This window comes from Podarcis erhardii, assembly GCF_964252035.2.
Source record: "Podarcis erhardii genome assembly, chromosome: 11".
NCBI lineage: Eukaryota > Metazoa > Chordata > Lepidosauria > Squamata > Lacertidae > Podarcis > Podarcis erhardii.
This window is the reverse complement of record NC_138501.1, coordinates 3,161,342-3,176,431: the sequence shown is the minus strand read 5'-3', so window position 1 is coordinate 3,176,431 and position 15,090 is coordinate 3,161,342. Positions and strand designations below refer to the sequence as shown.

At 40.7% G+C, this 15,090-nt stretch overlaps 1 protein-coding gene across 5 annotated transcripts in view; it reads left to right on the top strand.

The window, feature by feature from the left end:
* The window catches only part of TRPM6 (transient receptor potential cation channel subfamily M member 6), a 100,594-nt gene that overhangs the window by 61,599 nt on the left and 23,905 nt on the right, over positions 1 to 15,090 (top strand). For all 5 annotated transcript variants that reach the window (XM_081880903.1, XM_081880902.1, XM_081880900.1 and 2 more), the window contains 7 exons: positions 1,002 to 2,125; positions 4,269 to 4,375; positions 5,965 to 6,091; positions 7,657 to 7,754; positions 9,071 to 9,135; positions 10,674 to 10,699; positions 12,378 to 12,425. In XM_081880903.1, the coding sequence (XP_081737029.1) occupies positions 1,002 to 2,125; positions 4,269 to 4,375; positions 5,965 to 6,091; positions 7,657 to 7,754; positions 9,071 to 9,135; positions 10,674 to 10,699; positions 12,378 to 12,425 (1,595 nt within the window). The remainder of the gene's footprint in view (positions 1 to 1,001; positions 2,126 to 4,268; positions 4,376 to 5,964; positions 6,092 to 7,656; positions 7,755 to 9,070; positions 9,136 to 10,673; positions 10,700 to 12,377; positions 12,426 to 15,090) is intronic.

Below are 15,090 nucleotides of genomic sequence, written 5' to 3'. Positions count from 1 at the left end.
ATGGTTTATACAACTCCATTATGGGCCCTGTCATAATCTAAATGGATCTTGTTGAAAGACATTTTGAGAAGTGAAATAGATTTGGTAGACTTGAAATCCACTATAAGTGGGTTTTTGGGTATAGAAACCATGAGAAAAATTAAAAGAGGCTAGCAAATAGAAAATCTTTTTCTCCCTAATATATTACTGCTTTTTACATTCAGCAACACTTGCAGATTTGAAGATTTTTCAATTACAAAAGAGCAATACTTCAGGCAACATTTTACACACTCATTTCAAACATAGCTACCAGTTTCCATTTAGAATCATAGAATTGTAGAGTTGGACTTATAGTTTCTTTATAGTTATTAGGTATCAAATTTTATGAAAGTATACAACATAATTTGTTATTCTGTAGCACACTCTAGTTCTCGGGAGTATATTAATTCTACAATTAAATTATTGATTGATTTGTCACATTAGTATCATATTTATTTGTAATTTATATACTAACTTTCATTTCAAAAGAAACAGCAGGGCAGTTCACAAGACAATAAGGCAACAACAAAATACAACAATAAAAACCATGCCAATGAAGCAGAAACATCAATCTCAATTACAGTAGCCAGGAAATGCTGGGAGCCAACATTAATTGTTATGAAACATCCAGATAAATAAATAATTTTTTAATAGCCAGCAGAAGCATCCCACAGTTGGTGTCTGCCTGATTTCCAACAGGAAATCTCTCCACAGGATGGGCGCCACCATGGAGAAAGCAATTCTCCACACCACTTTGAGCCAGATGCGTTCAGGTCATAGTACATGGGAGAAGGAGTTGGCCAGATCCAACAGGCTCTTGGGTTCTCTCAGGGAATCTGATCCTGAGCTATACAGGGCCTCTTTAGCCAATACTAGAACAATGGTTCCATTCACTATTTGAAAAATGAAATGTTATTAATTTAACTGATATACTGAAGAATATATATAATGCAGTTTTAAATACATCTATTATTTTCTCTTAGAGTGGAAGAGATGTTTTCACAACTGAAGGAGGTACATGAGAAAGTATTTTATGTCAAAGACGCTTTGCTTGCCCTGGATAGCCAGCTCGGACACTTACAAGACCTCTCTGCTTTAACCGTCGATACGCTTAAAGTCATTTCAGCTGTGGACACTCTGCAAGTGGAGGAGGCCCTTCTTGCTCACAAGAAGCATCAAACCTACAGGAAGCTTCCCCACAGCTGGAGCAATTCCATGTGCTCTAAGGCTTTGGGCAGTATGGAAAGTGTGTGTGATAAGAAGTATAATTACTACAGCATGCCACCTTCTCTTCAGAAAAGCTTGGCCAGGACACATTGGCCCCCAGGGGCTCGTCGTGGCATTCTTGGTGCCTTGGACTACAAAGAGATCAAATCAATAAGCAAACACCAGGAGCAAGAAATTGAAAACGACACACTGACCTCTGGGGTATCATCAGAGTGTAAATCAGCCCCTAGATATGGACAATTCCTCCTGGTTCCTTCTGGTCAGCAAGGAGCCTCTTTATCTGAGAATGCCACCTTAAGTTCAGCCTTCTCATGTAGTCTGCTCAGAGAAGATGAACTGCAAGCTCAACCCCAAACCAAGCATGGCAGCATCACTGCTCAGCTGGATGTGCACAAGGCTCCAGAAAGAAATCCAGTTATCAATGAAAAATGGGAACTGGAATTTTCATCCCACAAAGAGGATAGTGAAAATATCACTGAACCCTATTTGAACTTCCAAGAACCTAGAATTGCCAGTGAGGTCTCTATCCGTTCTCATCAACACAGTGAGGAACCTGAAGGAGGTTATGTGAACTGGGGGTTCTTGGGAGATGATGAAAATAGTTATTTTAGCAACAAGTCAAGGCAGTTGTCATGCACACATTTGACCTACAATAAAGGCTGCCGTAATCCTCCACATGCACAGATAAATGAATCCAAATCGTTTTCCTGCGTTTCTGACAGACCAGGCTACAGTAGTGACAGCTCCCAGTCTCCTCTCCCATTCCAGCGCAGCATGTCAGTCTGGATCAATCCACGCAGGAAAAACTGGCCTTTCGGCAAGGGAAGTGGATTCTGGTCCCGCAAAGCAGAGAAAGTGGGAAAGACCTTCAGAATAAAAGGTAATGGCTACACATTGCTAGTGCTGTTTGGTTGATTTTACTGCTGTTCTTATGCATTAATCTTCTGGTGGTTTCCTGTTTTGCTTTGCTTTGCTTTGCTTTGTTTTTAATAAGGATTTTTTAAAGCATACCTTGAACACTATTATGAAAGACAATATATAAATGTCTTGAGTAAACAAATAAATGTTACGTTGCTTTAAGCCACTTTCCACAAAGAAGTTCCAAGCTCTTCCCAGCTGTTTAGGGGTCATTGTTGAGTGATAGCTGTGGGATGGTGGTTGTCCTCCGCTTCAGTATTGGACTACCCTAGATCTGCTGCCTTTTCCATCCACTTCTCAGAAATAAAGGATATATGCTTACTATCAAACAGCGTCAGATGGAGCTGTTCACTAATTAATGATTTTAAAGATCAATCAAGTAATCAGTAGATTATATTTACCTGCATTAGCACATTATAAAAACCTCCATTTAGGAGGCTTTTTTAAAAGTATAGAAACATGAGCATTCATAATTTAATAAAGAACACTTATCACATTATTGGAAGAAAAATCAGCTTTCACGTACTCTCTTGCCATGACAGACCATAGCCAATGCACACTCAATAAAGAGTGTGCTGTTAATTTTTAGCCTCATATTTTACATTTCCTTTCACTAATTAGAACTGGGCCTCATAAAGTAATCAAAAATTTAATTGATATATCTGATCAAAAATTTAAACCTTACAAAACAAAACTCCAAACCTGTATCCTGAATGTGATCCAAGGAATTGATAAGTTTGTTTTATTAACTTACTTTGGATTCAATGAATCTGGATTCTCTATCATGTACTTGTTTGGTCTGGGCAAGTGACTACACTAGATTCACAGTTCTCTATTTGTGAATAAGAAAAAGGCCAAAAGTAGACGAGAAGGCATTCATGGAATTTCTAATTGTGTGTTACAGCAACCTGCAACTTAGAGTTGTGGTGACTGGAACAAAATAATGATTGTAATTAGTGCTGTGCATCCAGAGCGGTGCACTCGTAATCTGGGGAACTGGGTTCGCGTCTCCGCTCCTCCACATGCAGCTGCTGGGTGACCTTGGGCCAGTCACACTTCTCTGAAGTCTCTCAGCCCCACTCACCTCACAGTGTTTGTTGTGGGGGAGGAAGGGAAAGGAGAATGTTAGCCGCTTTGAGACTCCTTCGGGTAGTGATAAAGCGGGATATCAAATCCAAACTCCTCTTCTGCTGCTTTAAAACTCAATGTCTGAACACTTTTTAATTTTTTTGCCCAGACTCTTTCCTTGCGAAAACCCTCTCTTTACCACTGAATTGAAGCAAACATCAATCTGCAGAAAACCCTAATTGTTGTTTGTTCCAATTTTGCAATGAGAGCAGCTTTTCCTGGGGACTGTAGCAGGGGGTGGGGTGGGGCGGAAGCACTCAGACACTGAGCTTTAAAACATGAGCTTGAAAGCTTGGGGCAAAAGGTCAGTGTGGATGAGCCCTAAGACTGCAGATGAGTCTATAAACATTAATCATTTTATATATTTATACTGAGATTTCTTTTCTACACTTCTAGTCCACCAGGGTGGCTTGCAACAGTTTAAAATGACAATGTCATAAAATGCAGTAAAAATGCAGTAAAATGCAACATTAAAAATAAAATGCAATCTGCAGGCATTACTTACCTGAGAGTAATGTCAATTGAACAGTGCAGGACTTCTCTCTGAGTAAATAACCATAGGCTTACATTTTGCAAGCACAACATAAATGATAAATATTGACCGCAATGTGATGACTGCAAACATGTGATCTAAGGGGAAGGGGAGGCAGTGTAACAGAGGAAAGTGTCCAGAATTCTTTGCATTAGTTTCAATTTCCACCAATGCACTATCAAAGCAAACAATATATTACGCTGCACAGTTTTAAAATTTAAGTTTGTTTAAATGTGACATGCACACCCTTATACACAGTAGTAAAATGGTTAGATATTAAAACTGTTAATACTGTAACATTCCAATCCTTTGTGTGACTGCTCAGAAAGTCTCAATGAATTAGTTCAATTAGACTTAATACCAGGTAGGTGTGAAACTTTATTGAGTTTTCTTTGAAATATGAATTTTGTTGCCTCCTCCCCACCCCCTGCCTTTTTACTCTCAGAGCTATCCAAATCTGCAGAGTCATATCAGCCAGTATTGGCAAAGGCAAAACTTGGAAACAAAGAAAGGAAGTCTTCGAGGAAGAAACAGAAAACTCTTCAGGTGCCGGTAGGTGAAGCTGGAATTAGAATTGTATGTCCTTTTTCTGTTTTTTAACAAGCTGAATAAATATAGAATTACACAGTTATGAAAGCTCAGCTCTTCTTTCAAGGTGATTATTAAAACTGTTACTGACCTGGCTGATTAATCATTGCATATTTGGAAACTGCTTGGCTCATGCTCACATTATTGGGGGGGGGGGGGGGAGCAAGTAGCTCTGAGTGAAATCCAGCTGTCCAATACACACACCCCTTTTTACTCTGAGTAAAAACATCTTGGCTATGACTTCTGACAAGTGTTAGTGAATAGCTGTACGTACTTCCTCTTTGTTACTGCTAATGCTTTATTCATGTAACATTTGCAAACAATGATCTGCCCTCCCCATTATGTATAAGGGACTTTCCTGCTAGAGTGGTTTGAAAGGATTATGCTACTGGCAACTTAAGCTCAACTACCTGTCATCTTTGGCTGATATTCTTGTAAAGAAGCTGGTAAAATGTGGACTTGACTATGCTACCACTCAGTGGATTTGTAACTGGCTGACTAACCGAACCCAAAGGGTGCTCATCAATGGTTCCTCTTCATCCTGGAGAAGAGTGACTAGTGGGGTGCCACAGGGTTCTGTCTTGGGCCCCATCTTATTCAACATCTTTATCAACGACTTGGATGATGGACTCAAGGGCATCCTGATCAAATTTGCAGATGACACCAAACTGGGAGGGGTGGCTAACACCCCAGAGGACAGGATCACACTTCAAAACGACCTTGACAGATTAGAGAACTGGGCCAAAACAAACAAGATGAATTTTAATAGGGAGAAATGTAAAGTATTGCACTTGGGCAAAAAAAACGAGAGGCACAAATACAAGATGGGTGACACCTGGCTTGAGAGCAGTACATGTGAAAAGGATCTAGGAGTCTTGGTTGACCACAGACTTGACATGAGCCAACAGTGTGACGCGGCAGCTAAAAAAGCCAATGCAATTCTGGGCTGCATCAATAGGAGTATAGCATCTAGATCAAGGGAAGTAATAGTGCCACTGTATTCTGCTCTGGTCAGACCTCACCTGGAGTACTGTGTCCAGTTCTGGGCACCACAGTTCAAGAAAGACACTGACAAACTGGAACGTGTCCAGAGGAGGGCAACCAAAATGGTCAAAGGCCTGGAAACGATGCCTTATGAAGAACGGCTAAGGGAGCTGGGCATGTTTAGCCTGGAGAAGAGGAGGTTAAGGGGTGATATGATAGCCATGTTCAAATATATAAAAGGATGTCACATAGAGGAGGGAGAAAGGTTGTTTTCTGCTGCTCCAGAGAAGCAGACACGGAGCAATGGTTCCAAACTACAAGAAAAAAGATTCCACCTAAACATTAGGAAGAACTTCCTGACAGTAAGAGCTGTTCGACAGTGGAATTTGCTGCCAAGGAGTGTGGTGGAGTCTCCTTCTTTGGAGGTCTTTAAGCAGAGGCTTGACAACCATATGTCAGGAGTGCTCTGATGGTGTTTCCTGCTTGGCAGGGGGTTGGACTCGATGGCTCTTGTGGTCTCTTCCAACTCTATGATTCTATGATTACTGTTTTTCCTTTTCTTTTGGCAGATGATTACAGTTGATGGTTGTCCCCAGAGCACTCAAGTTAGTTCAGAGCCACTTGAAAACAGACCTGTGGGAGACAAATGGGAACACAGAACAAATGAGCTAACTTCACCTCCCTTCAATCAGCTAAGTATGTAATCCAAAGCAAATGATAGGTAGAATATGAAACATTTGGTGGCAGCCAGGACCCATAAATACCACCCACAATAGCCTTCTTAAGAGAACAAATTGTGGGGATAGGCTATTAAATTTCTTGTGAAGTATCTCTCCTGCTGTATCATCTGGGTCTGGATTGACTTCCAGAAATTTCACACTTTTCTGTTAGTTTATTGGCTGTTTGTCTCAAGCCAAGAGCCCTTCAGTTTAGCTTATACCAGCAAGCTGCAAGGTTGAAAAACCATTGAGACAGGTAAGAGGAGCCAAATAAAAGTAAAGGTAAAGGGACCCCTGACCATTAGGTCCAGTCGCTGATGACTCTGTGGTTGTGACGCTCATCTCACTTTACTGGCCAAGGGAGCCAGTGTACAGCTTCCAGGTCATGTGGCCAGCATGACTGAGCCATTTCTGGTGAACCAGAGCAGTGCACGGAAACACCGTTTACCTTCCCAACCTATTTATCTACTTGCTTGTTGTGCTTTCAAACTGCTAGGTTGGCAGGAGCCGGGACTGAGCAACGGGAGCTCACCCCGTCGTGGGGATTCGAACCGCCGACCTTCTGATTGGCAAGCCCTATGCTCTGTGGTTTAACCCACAGCGCCACCCGTGTCACCAAATCCACCTCACCCTTCCCCAAACCTCCCTCTCACACTTATAGACTAATCAGTGACAGATTACAGGTCAGCTTCCAAGAAAATAGGAAACCTGGGAACAGTATAAAAAAATTCCTTCCAGTAGCACCTTAAAGACCAACTGAGTTAGTTCTAGGTATGAGCTTTCGTGTGCATGCACACTTCTTCAGATTAATGTGGCACATTAATTACCTTAATGAATAGGAAGTTGTTTTATTTCTACTCCCTGAGCATCAACACTACATTTGAAATACTGACCTGGGTGAGGTGACAAGGTATGATTCCAATTCTATTGCTTTAGAGGGCACGATAGCATCAAGAGCTTGCATACAACTTGATTTTGCAGATCTGCTGGAAACTTTCCATAGATTCTGAACAGGAAAGTCGTGATGGACCTTCCCACATTGGAGTGTCTCCAGAATAAGCTGACCTTCTTCCTCCCAAAATGGAAAATGCTCACCTCATTGCCAAGCTGATCTGAATGTGGTCCATGGGCTGCTCAAATTCCCTCTCCTTGTTTCCCATTCCCTTCAATGTCACAGCAGGTGCCTGTGCTGTGATGACAGCATACCTCCTCTTGCCCACTGTCTGCTGTGGTGATGGGGACAAATATTGGGGGCAGTAAGTAAGCCTCCCATCAACTTTTATTTGTGGGGGCGGCGGCAGTGAAGGGACCTTGGCCCCTAAGAGTTGGCATCTATGGGTGAGAAGCAATGCACCAGGTTGCAAAGGCTCAAGTAGCCCATAAGAAATGCAGTGTTTCCAGTTATATTGCAGTAGTCTGCACATTTCTCAGAGGCACAGAACATCCTGTTCAGACTGGCCTCTTCATGCATACATGCTTGCATTTGTCTGTCTTTTAAAAAAAGTTCACATGTGTTCTTGCTGTGTTTGCTTACTTGGCTAGGTTTGGACCGTATTAGTTGTCTGCGCCAGAGAATGAAAAACCAAGAAACGGCAAGACACACGGTACAGATTTGTGACTACCTCAGGCAGTCACAAGAGGTAAGGCTTGAAGACATAAAATACTGCTAGTCAGCTCTTTACCTTCTATAAATCTATGCCCAACCCACAGATTCTTGTGCTATATCTTGGTCTGAATTCACGGCTGAGCACTAGGAAGAAACTTTTCTTGAGAAATTTCATTTTATGCAGCAGGCAGAGTAGACTCTGGGTAAGAAATAAGTAATTAACCACTTAACCTTCAGAAAAGATTAATAAAAAAGCCATTAAACTATTGAATCATGAAATGGGAGTCTATATGAAGAAGATACTTTTTTTGAAACCAAGGTTTTATATGGTAATTCTCTAGGCCATTAAGAAAATAGAGTGAGTGGGGTCGGCTCTATTGAACAACGATACTAAGCAAACTTCTTAGCTGTTTCGTGATATAATTATTCCTTGCAATTTGGGGATTAAACTCATCCTGCTATTTGTATTTTGGATTATGCATTTACCTTTAGATTTTTTTCCTTTCCATTTGAACTAATTTATGCAAACTAAAGTAGTGAAAACCAGAATGTCAAGGGTAATTCAAGTCGATGATGTTTTTGCCAATGACTTAAGCAGACTAGCTTGCTGATCAAAACAGACTTGGGAATAGAATTGGTAGGGCATTTTAACTGCTTCTCTTGATACCACAAAAGTCTTTATAAACATACTGCACCAGAGTAGAGTAACCTCCCAGCTTAGGTCAAACATTGCCATCTTGGTGGTTCCTTGCCTTGCAGGTCTTTTCCACCTGGCCTGGGAGGTCAGGGCCCTGGCTGATGGCAATGGCAGAAGCTGAGGCTAAACAGAATATTTGGCTGGGGCATGGGCATAGCCAGGAGAGGTCAGTGGGTCAGCTGCCTGCCTCTAAATCAAGTGAACAAATATAAATACTTCACTAATTGACCAACTGTGTCACAGATGGCTTGGTTCTGCCATACCTAACATAAATCCTGCTCCCCAAACATAATTCCTGGCTACATTCATGGGCTGTGGTATTTCTACTGTTGTTGATGTTATTTTTTTTGTATCTTTATTTTTAGATCTTTTGATCTATGTGGAAATAGTTCAATTTGGTTGTGTACTTTTTGATGTGTTTTATTTATTTTTTATGACTACCTGTTTTACATTTGTAATTATGTAAATATTTTTATGTAGTAAGCCGCCTTGAGCATAATTTTAACAGTGGAAAGGTGGCATACAGATAAAATGATGATGATGATTTCTGGATAAACATGGCTGCAGACTTGAGGACAACATGCCCAAGCAGCCATGAAATCAGGACATGTTTTAATTGAGAAAATGTGTTTGCCATTTCCCTTCCCTTTCAGGATTTAAATAACAGCATGACTTGGACTAGGAAAAATAGGAAGAATAATTTGAGCCGGAGCCATTCGTAAGTAGTTCTGTTTGTATCCCCAGGCACATCTGTCTTCCTTGGTTCACTTTGGATATGCAACATTGCTAATATCACTGCACAACAAATTTTGACAAAAGTAATACCTCTGAGATAAAAGTAGCTGTTTCTTGTAGATGAGTTGAGGAGCTGAACCCGAATATGACAATGAAAATGCAAAATTGGCTACTGTTTCTTAGAGATCTGCAATAGTTTATTACATAATCAAGGAATATGTCCATACAACAAGGACCAGTGAGAGCCAGGTTCTTTGTCTGATGCCACTCTGCCTGTTCCTCAGAATCATCTCTGCCAAACGTCCAACAGTAGTCAGCCAACATGGAAACAGACCACTTTCCCTGGTATTGTTTCTCCATTGTTGCAATTTCCTAATGAAAATGTTCACCATGTTCATGACTTGCCATACCTGTAGTTGCCAGGGAATAAATCCAAGTGGGAATGGAAAAAGTGGATCTTTAAGGACATATAACAGCCAAGTTTATAATACAGAGACAACATGTTCTCAACCAGTTTGTTGCAGTTTTCTGTCCTGACATTCCCGAGGAAGTTAGTTAACACCAGACAAAACACACCCCAGGCTTTTTTCCTGTCACCCTGAAGCAGGTTGTAAAACATACTGTCTTTGAAGAAGAAGAAGAGGAGTTTGGATTTGATATTCCGCTTTATCACTACCCCAAGGAGTCTCAAAGCAGCTCACAATCTCCTTTCCCTTCCTCCCCCACAACAAACACTCTGTGAGGTGAGGGGGGCTGAGAGACTTCAAAGAAGTGTGACTGGCCCAAGGTCACCCAGCAGCTGCAGGTGGAAGAGTGGGGAATCGAACCCAGTACACCAGATTACAAGTCCATAGCTCTTAACCACTACACCACACAGATCTGAGGACCCACAAAAAAGCCTTCTTTAATTTTCGCTTCACTGAGCTGAGGGAAATTTGCAGCCAGGTACTTGAAAGGTGATCCAGTCCAGTCCAGTCCAGGCTTTTACAGTTTTTTTCACCAGACCAAGTTTGATGTGTAGAGGTGGTAGTAGGATTTTGTGTGTTTCTGCCAGTGCTGGGTATTTCACATTCTTCTCTCCAACCTTCAGATATTTTCTCTGAGGCCAGTCTTTGCTCAGCTGTCCCATCAACATAGACACTACCTTCATGTCACCACAGAGAAGGCAGTCATTCTGGCTGTACAGTCAGAGGACAGTCTAACGGCTGTTTTAGGTTGCCATAGGCTTCCTGGCCTGTGTGCCTGGGGCCACCAATCTAGTGTCAGTACTTCTCAAGATGAACAATTCTAACAGCCCCATATTGTCCTGCACATCTTCTTAATGTGGGCATAATTTTATGTTCCCTTCCAATGTCTGTAGCATTATTTGTTTCTGCATGTGGTACTGCACATAAATTTTTTGTTATCATTATGTGTAAAGATGAAAAACTTTGTTTTCCCTCCTGCATTTATTATATACTTAATATGGATATATATTTTTTCAAGCACATAAAACTAACTTCAGTATTTTCTTTTGAACAGGTTGAGTAGTTCAGATGGAACTCTTGGTAAGCATTTTTCCTATTTGTAAATTGCATAGTTATAAAATGTATAATTAGAATAGACCTTGGTCTTTTCAAAAGTCTATTAATATCATTTTTAGACCTTCCTATAGTTGTGGTACATAATTCAGAGGTTGACTTGGAGACTTCTGCAATGAAAATACACTTCCATTTATGACTTTTTTAAAGTTAATGCTTCAGATAAACTGTCTTCAGAGGAGTCCTAGAAAAGATGAGGCCATGCTTTGCTAGACATCTGATGGTGAATGTCTGTGAAACCTGAAAGGTCACATATGTATCAGCCTAACAGATTGGAGACCTGTGCTCAAACTAACAAAATGAATTTCAATGGGGACAAATGTAAGGTTATGCATTTAGGCAGGAAGAACCAGATGCACAAATATAAGATGAGGGACACCTGGCTTGCCAGTAGTACACGTGAAAAGGATCTAGGGGTTTTAGTAGACCACAAGCTTAACACGAGCCAACAGTAGAACCCAAACCATGGCAAAAGCTTACAAATATATGCACAAAGCATAGCATATAGTTGCTTGTGTGCCACCGTACATGAAGTCAGTTTAGACATCACTCCAAAGTATAGTTAGCACAAGCCATGGTTTGCACACCATGTGCCTGATTCTGGTTTGTCAGAGAAGCTAACCATGTATTGTCAGTTCAAACTGCATCACACCTAACCATAGTTAGGCATCCCAAACCATGCTCTGCCACTGATGATGTTTGAATTGAGCCTCTGTTTCAAGTAAGATTATGGTACACGGGTGGCACTGCGGGTTAAACCACAGAGCCTAGGACTTGCTGATCAGAAGGTTGGCGGTTCGAATCCCCGCAATGGGGTGAGCTCCCGTTGCTTGGTCCCAGCTCCTGCCAACCTAGCAGTTTGAAAGCACATCAAAGTGCAAGTAGATAAATAGGTACCGCTCCGGCGGGAAGGTAAACGCCGTTTCTGTGCGCTGCTCTGGTTCGCCAGAAGCGGCTTAGTCATGCTGTACGCCGGCTCCCTCAGCCAATAAAGTGAAATGAGCGCCACAACCCCAGAGTCGGCCACGACTGGACCTAATGGTCAGGGGTCCCTTTACCTTTACCTTTTCAAGTAAGATCAGAGTTTGCTTTGTACATTATAGAATCTAGGCCACTTTATAAATGTGTCTTTATATTAGTTTTTCTTCTTTATTATTTGTCTGTTTTAAATTTTACAACATCTTAGATGTCATGAGTTAATGAAGCAGTATTGCTATAACATTATTGTCATCATGTAGTTAATGGAATGCATAATGACTGAGGATGGAATTGAGGAGATCAGACCTTTGGGATCCCATGAAGCACAGTGGACAGTAAAGGGGTTTTTATCGTCCCTAAAGTGCAATTTCCAGCTCTTCAGCTTTGGAGAAGCTGAGTGTCCTTGAGTTGACTATTGCCTGTCATTCTGTGTTCTCCAGCATAATTACGTGTTGTTTTATTGACAGTTTACACAGGCTACATTTTGTACTTTATAACACAGTTAAATTAATTCCCTTCCATAGAATGCTAAGCCAGTCATATTATTTCATAACCTTCTTAAACTTAAACAGCACATTTATCTCTGCTTGCTTTGGTTAAAACAAAAACCTGTTGTTGTTGTTGTTGTTGTTGTTGTTGTTGTTGTTGTTGTTGTTGTTGTTGTTAGAAATCTCATCCTCCTTAAAGACTCAAGATCTGCATCATCATTACTCCGGTAAGTATTAATTATCTAAGTGACAGCTGAACTATTGTAGTAGTTGATAAGCATATTAATTCTTTTCCCCTGCCATTTTTTGACAGTCTCACTTGGAAGTAATTTGTTATCAAAAGCAAGATATTAATGTGATTTGTAACACAGAAGTGAGTGGGAAGATTATTTATCACTTTAACACTAGCTTCTACATAGCAAGTACTGTAGTTGTTGACGAACCAAGTACAGAGTTTTTAAAAAGCTACTGGCAGGGAAGAAATGGCAGTTTCACAGCCAAAGACAACACAGGGAAATAATAGAGGAACATACAGAAGCAACAGCTTGTTAATCTCTATTAATTTGTACTTGTCATAAAAATGCAATGTTTTCTGCATATTCTTGTTCCTACCATAAGTGGATTATCCTCAGGTTTTGTTTGTTTTCAAACTGGGAATTTCTAAAGTAAAATTGCTCACATGGAAGGAATCTGAGGAGCATCTGGACCAACTACTGATCATTTACCCATATGCTGCATTAACTTGGTAAAAAGTAATGCATGTCATTCACTTCCTCATGTGTTATAAGCAGTGATCAAGGATGAGCACCTGCCTTGTATGTCTGTAAACAGGGAGAGGTTATTTTTTATTGTAATTTTAGCAAATAGGTCAGGCTGATTGTGTCAGAGTCTCGGTTTCAGCCTCTCAGTTTTATGTATACTGCTTAGAGTTCATATTTTATTAAGTGATTTATATTTTCTTCTAAATAAAGAAGGAAAAGTCTCCAAATCTTAGGAAGCCTGCCTTGTTGCTAGTGGGCCACAACTGATGTATCAGATCAAATGTAACAAAATAGCCTTCATAGCTTCTGATTTCCACCTTAAACTGATCAATTGCCAATTCAACCATTTGAACACTGCTCAGCCAGAGCTCTGTTTTACATTCTCCATCTGAACATGTACCAGTCAGTAGAATGCCACAAAACTGGGTTTTTTTCTGTGAGGATAGTGAGAAATGTGTAGAACATGCCAGTAGATGTCCCTATAGTCCACACTTACTTTAGAATCTGAAAATCTTTGCACATTTCAATTGAGAAGAGCACAGTTAAATGAAATTCCAAAGTTGTGTCAGATTTTCAGTCAATAATGGCCAATTTCCCCTCCTATCTAGCTATTGCATCATAAGTCCAATGAATGTATCAACAAAAATCAAACACACCTGCAATGGGTGAGTTGTGGCTAAGAACGCCATGGCAGCCTGGTATGAAACAAAAGAGAGAATTTCTTTTGGGAAAATTGGTTGGGAAGATTTCCACTGCAAAATTGAGTTGGAGAACTATGTTTCCCCAAATATAATATTATCCTTATTTAGACCTATTTATTATTATTTATTTCTGAATCTTAACCCTCATTTGTTTTCTACCACTGGAATATTTCTTCAAATGCAGATTCCTGAAGAATGGCTACTAGTTAGGTTGACTAGTTAGGACTCTGAATAATTATAAGATTCTGGGTTGGAAACACAGCCTCGCCCACTTCAATGCCAGCCTGTACCACAGATGGCTTGTTTGACTTTAGGCAAGCTTTTTAAACATTCTCTACAGAAAAGAACCTAACACATATTGCCCTATGTTGCGCAATAGTTAATTTTCCTTGCTCTCCTGGAAGGGAAGGGATAGTATCTTCCTATGTTAGGAAAACATTTCCATCATTTCTCACCTGAGGCTCTTCTTTGGGTGCCTCCCCTTCGAGAGGTCCGGAGGTTGGCAACAGGAGAACAGGCCTTTTCTGTGGTGGCTCCCCGTTTGTGGAATGCCTGTCTTTAGGTACCAGGCAAACATGTTTCTCTTCAAACAGGTGTTGGGCTGATTTAACATTCTATGACCTTTTAAATGTGACTTTGGGAAGGAGGTTATTGGTTTGTTGTGTTTTTGTTTTATTATGTATTTTGTGATTCCATTTTGTATCTTTAGTTGTGAACCACCTGTGAACTCCAGATGAAGCACAGTATAAAATTTTTAAAAAATAATATAATAATCTCAACCATACCCAAAATAGAAGACCTCAGCATCACACAACACCCCAAATGTTGTTGATTATTTAATTTACATGCCACCTAATGCTGAAATAGGCTTCTACGCATATCAACCAGGGATGCTAAAATCTTACTGGCTGTGGGGCTGAGATTCCCCCCCCCCGCCCCTCACCATTGATGTTCTGCTTAGAATAGGGGAACAAATAGGAGGGGGAGAGAGTTGAGGGCAAACTGTTCACTTTACTTTGGAGGCAGCTGTGGGACTGTTTTTCCTTACAACTTAAAAAAAATGCTACTTGAGGCAATTGGAGCAAATGTCATTCTAGGCTAGGGCTTTCTAGAGCAGTGTCTCTTTGCTGAAAAAAGTAGTTCCTTTCTTTTTAAACCACTACAGTAACCAACCCTAAACAGCCCCTTGCTGAAAATGAAGCAGTTTTGCCCTCCTCTCTGAAAGTCATCAGACTCCCACTTCCACTTTTCAACCTGCAGTGTGGCCATAAATTCCTTTTTGGGGGGTGGCGGCTGTTCAAGGTAAGCTCAGTTCTAGGATATTCCCAAACCACTCCATCTCTGGTGAGCTGCTGTTAAGGCACTCTTATTTCCAGGAAAGATGCCTGCAGCCAAATCACACACGGATGCATGTAACTTTCTTCTTCTTC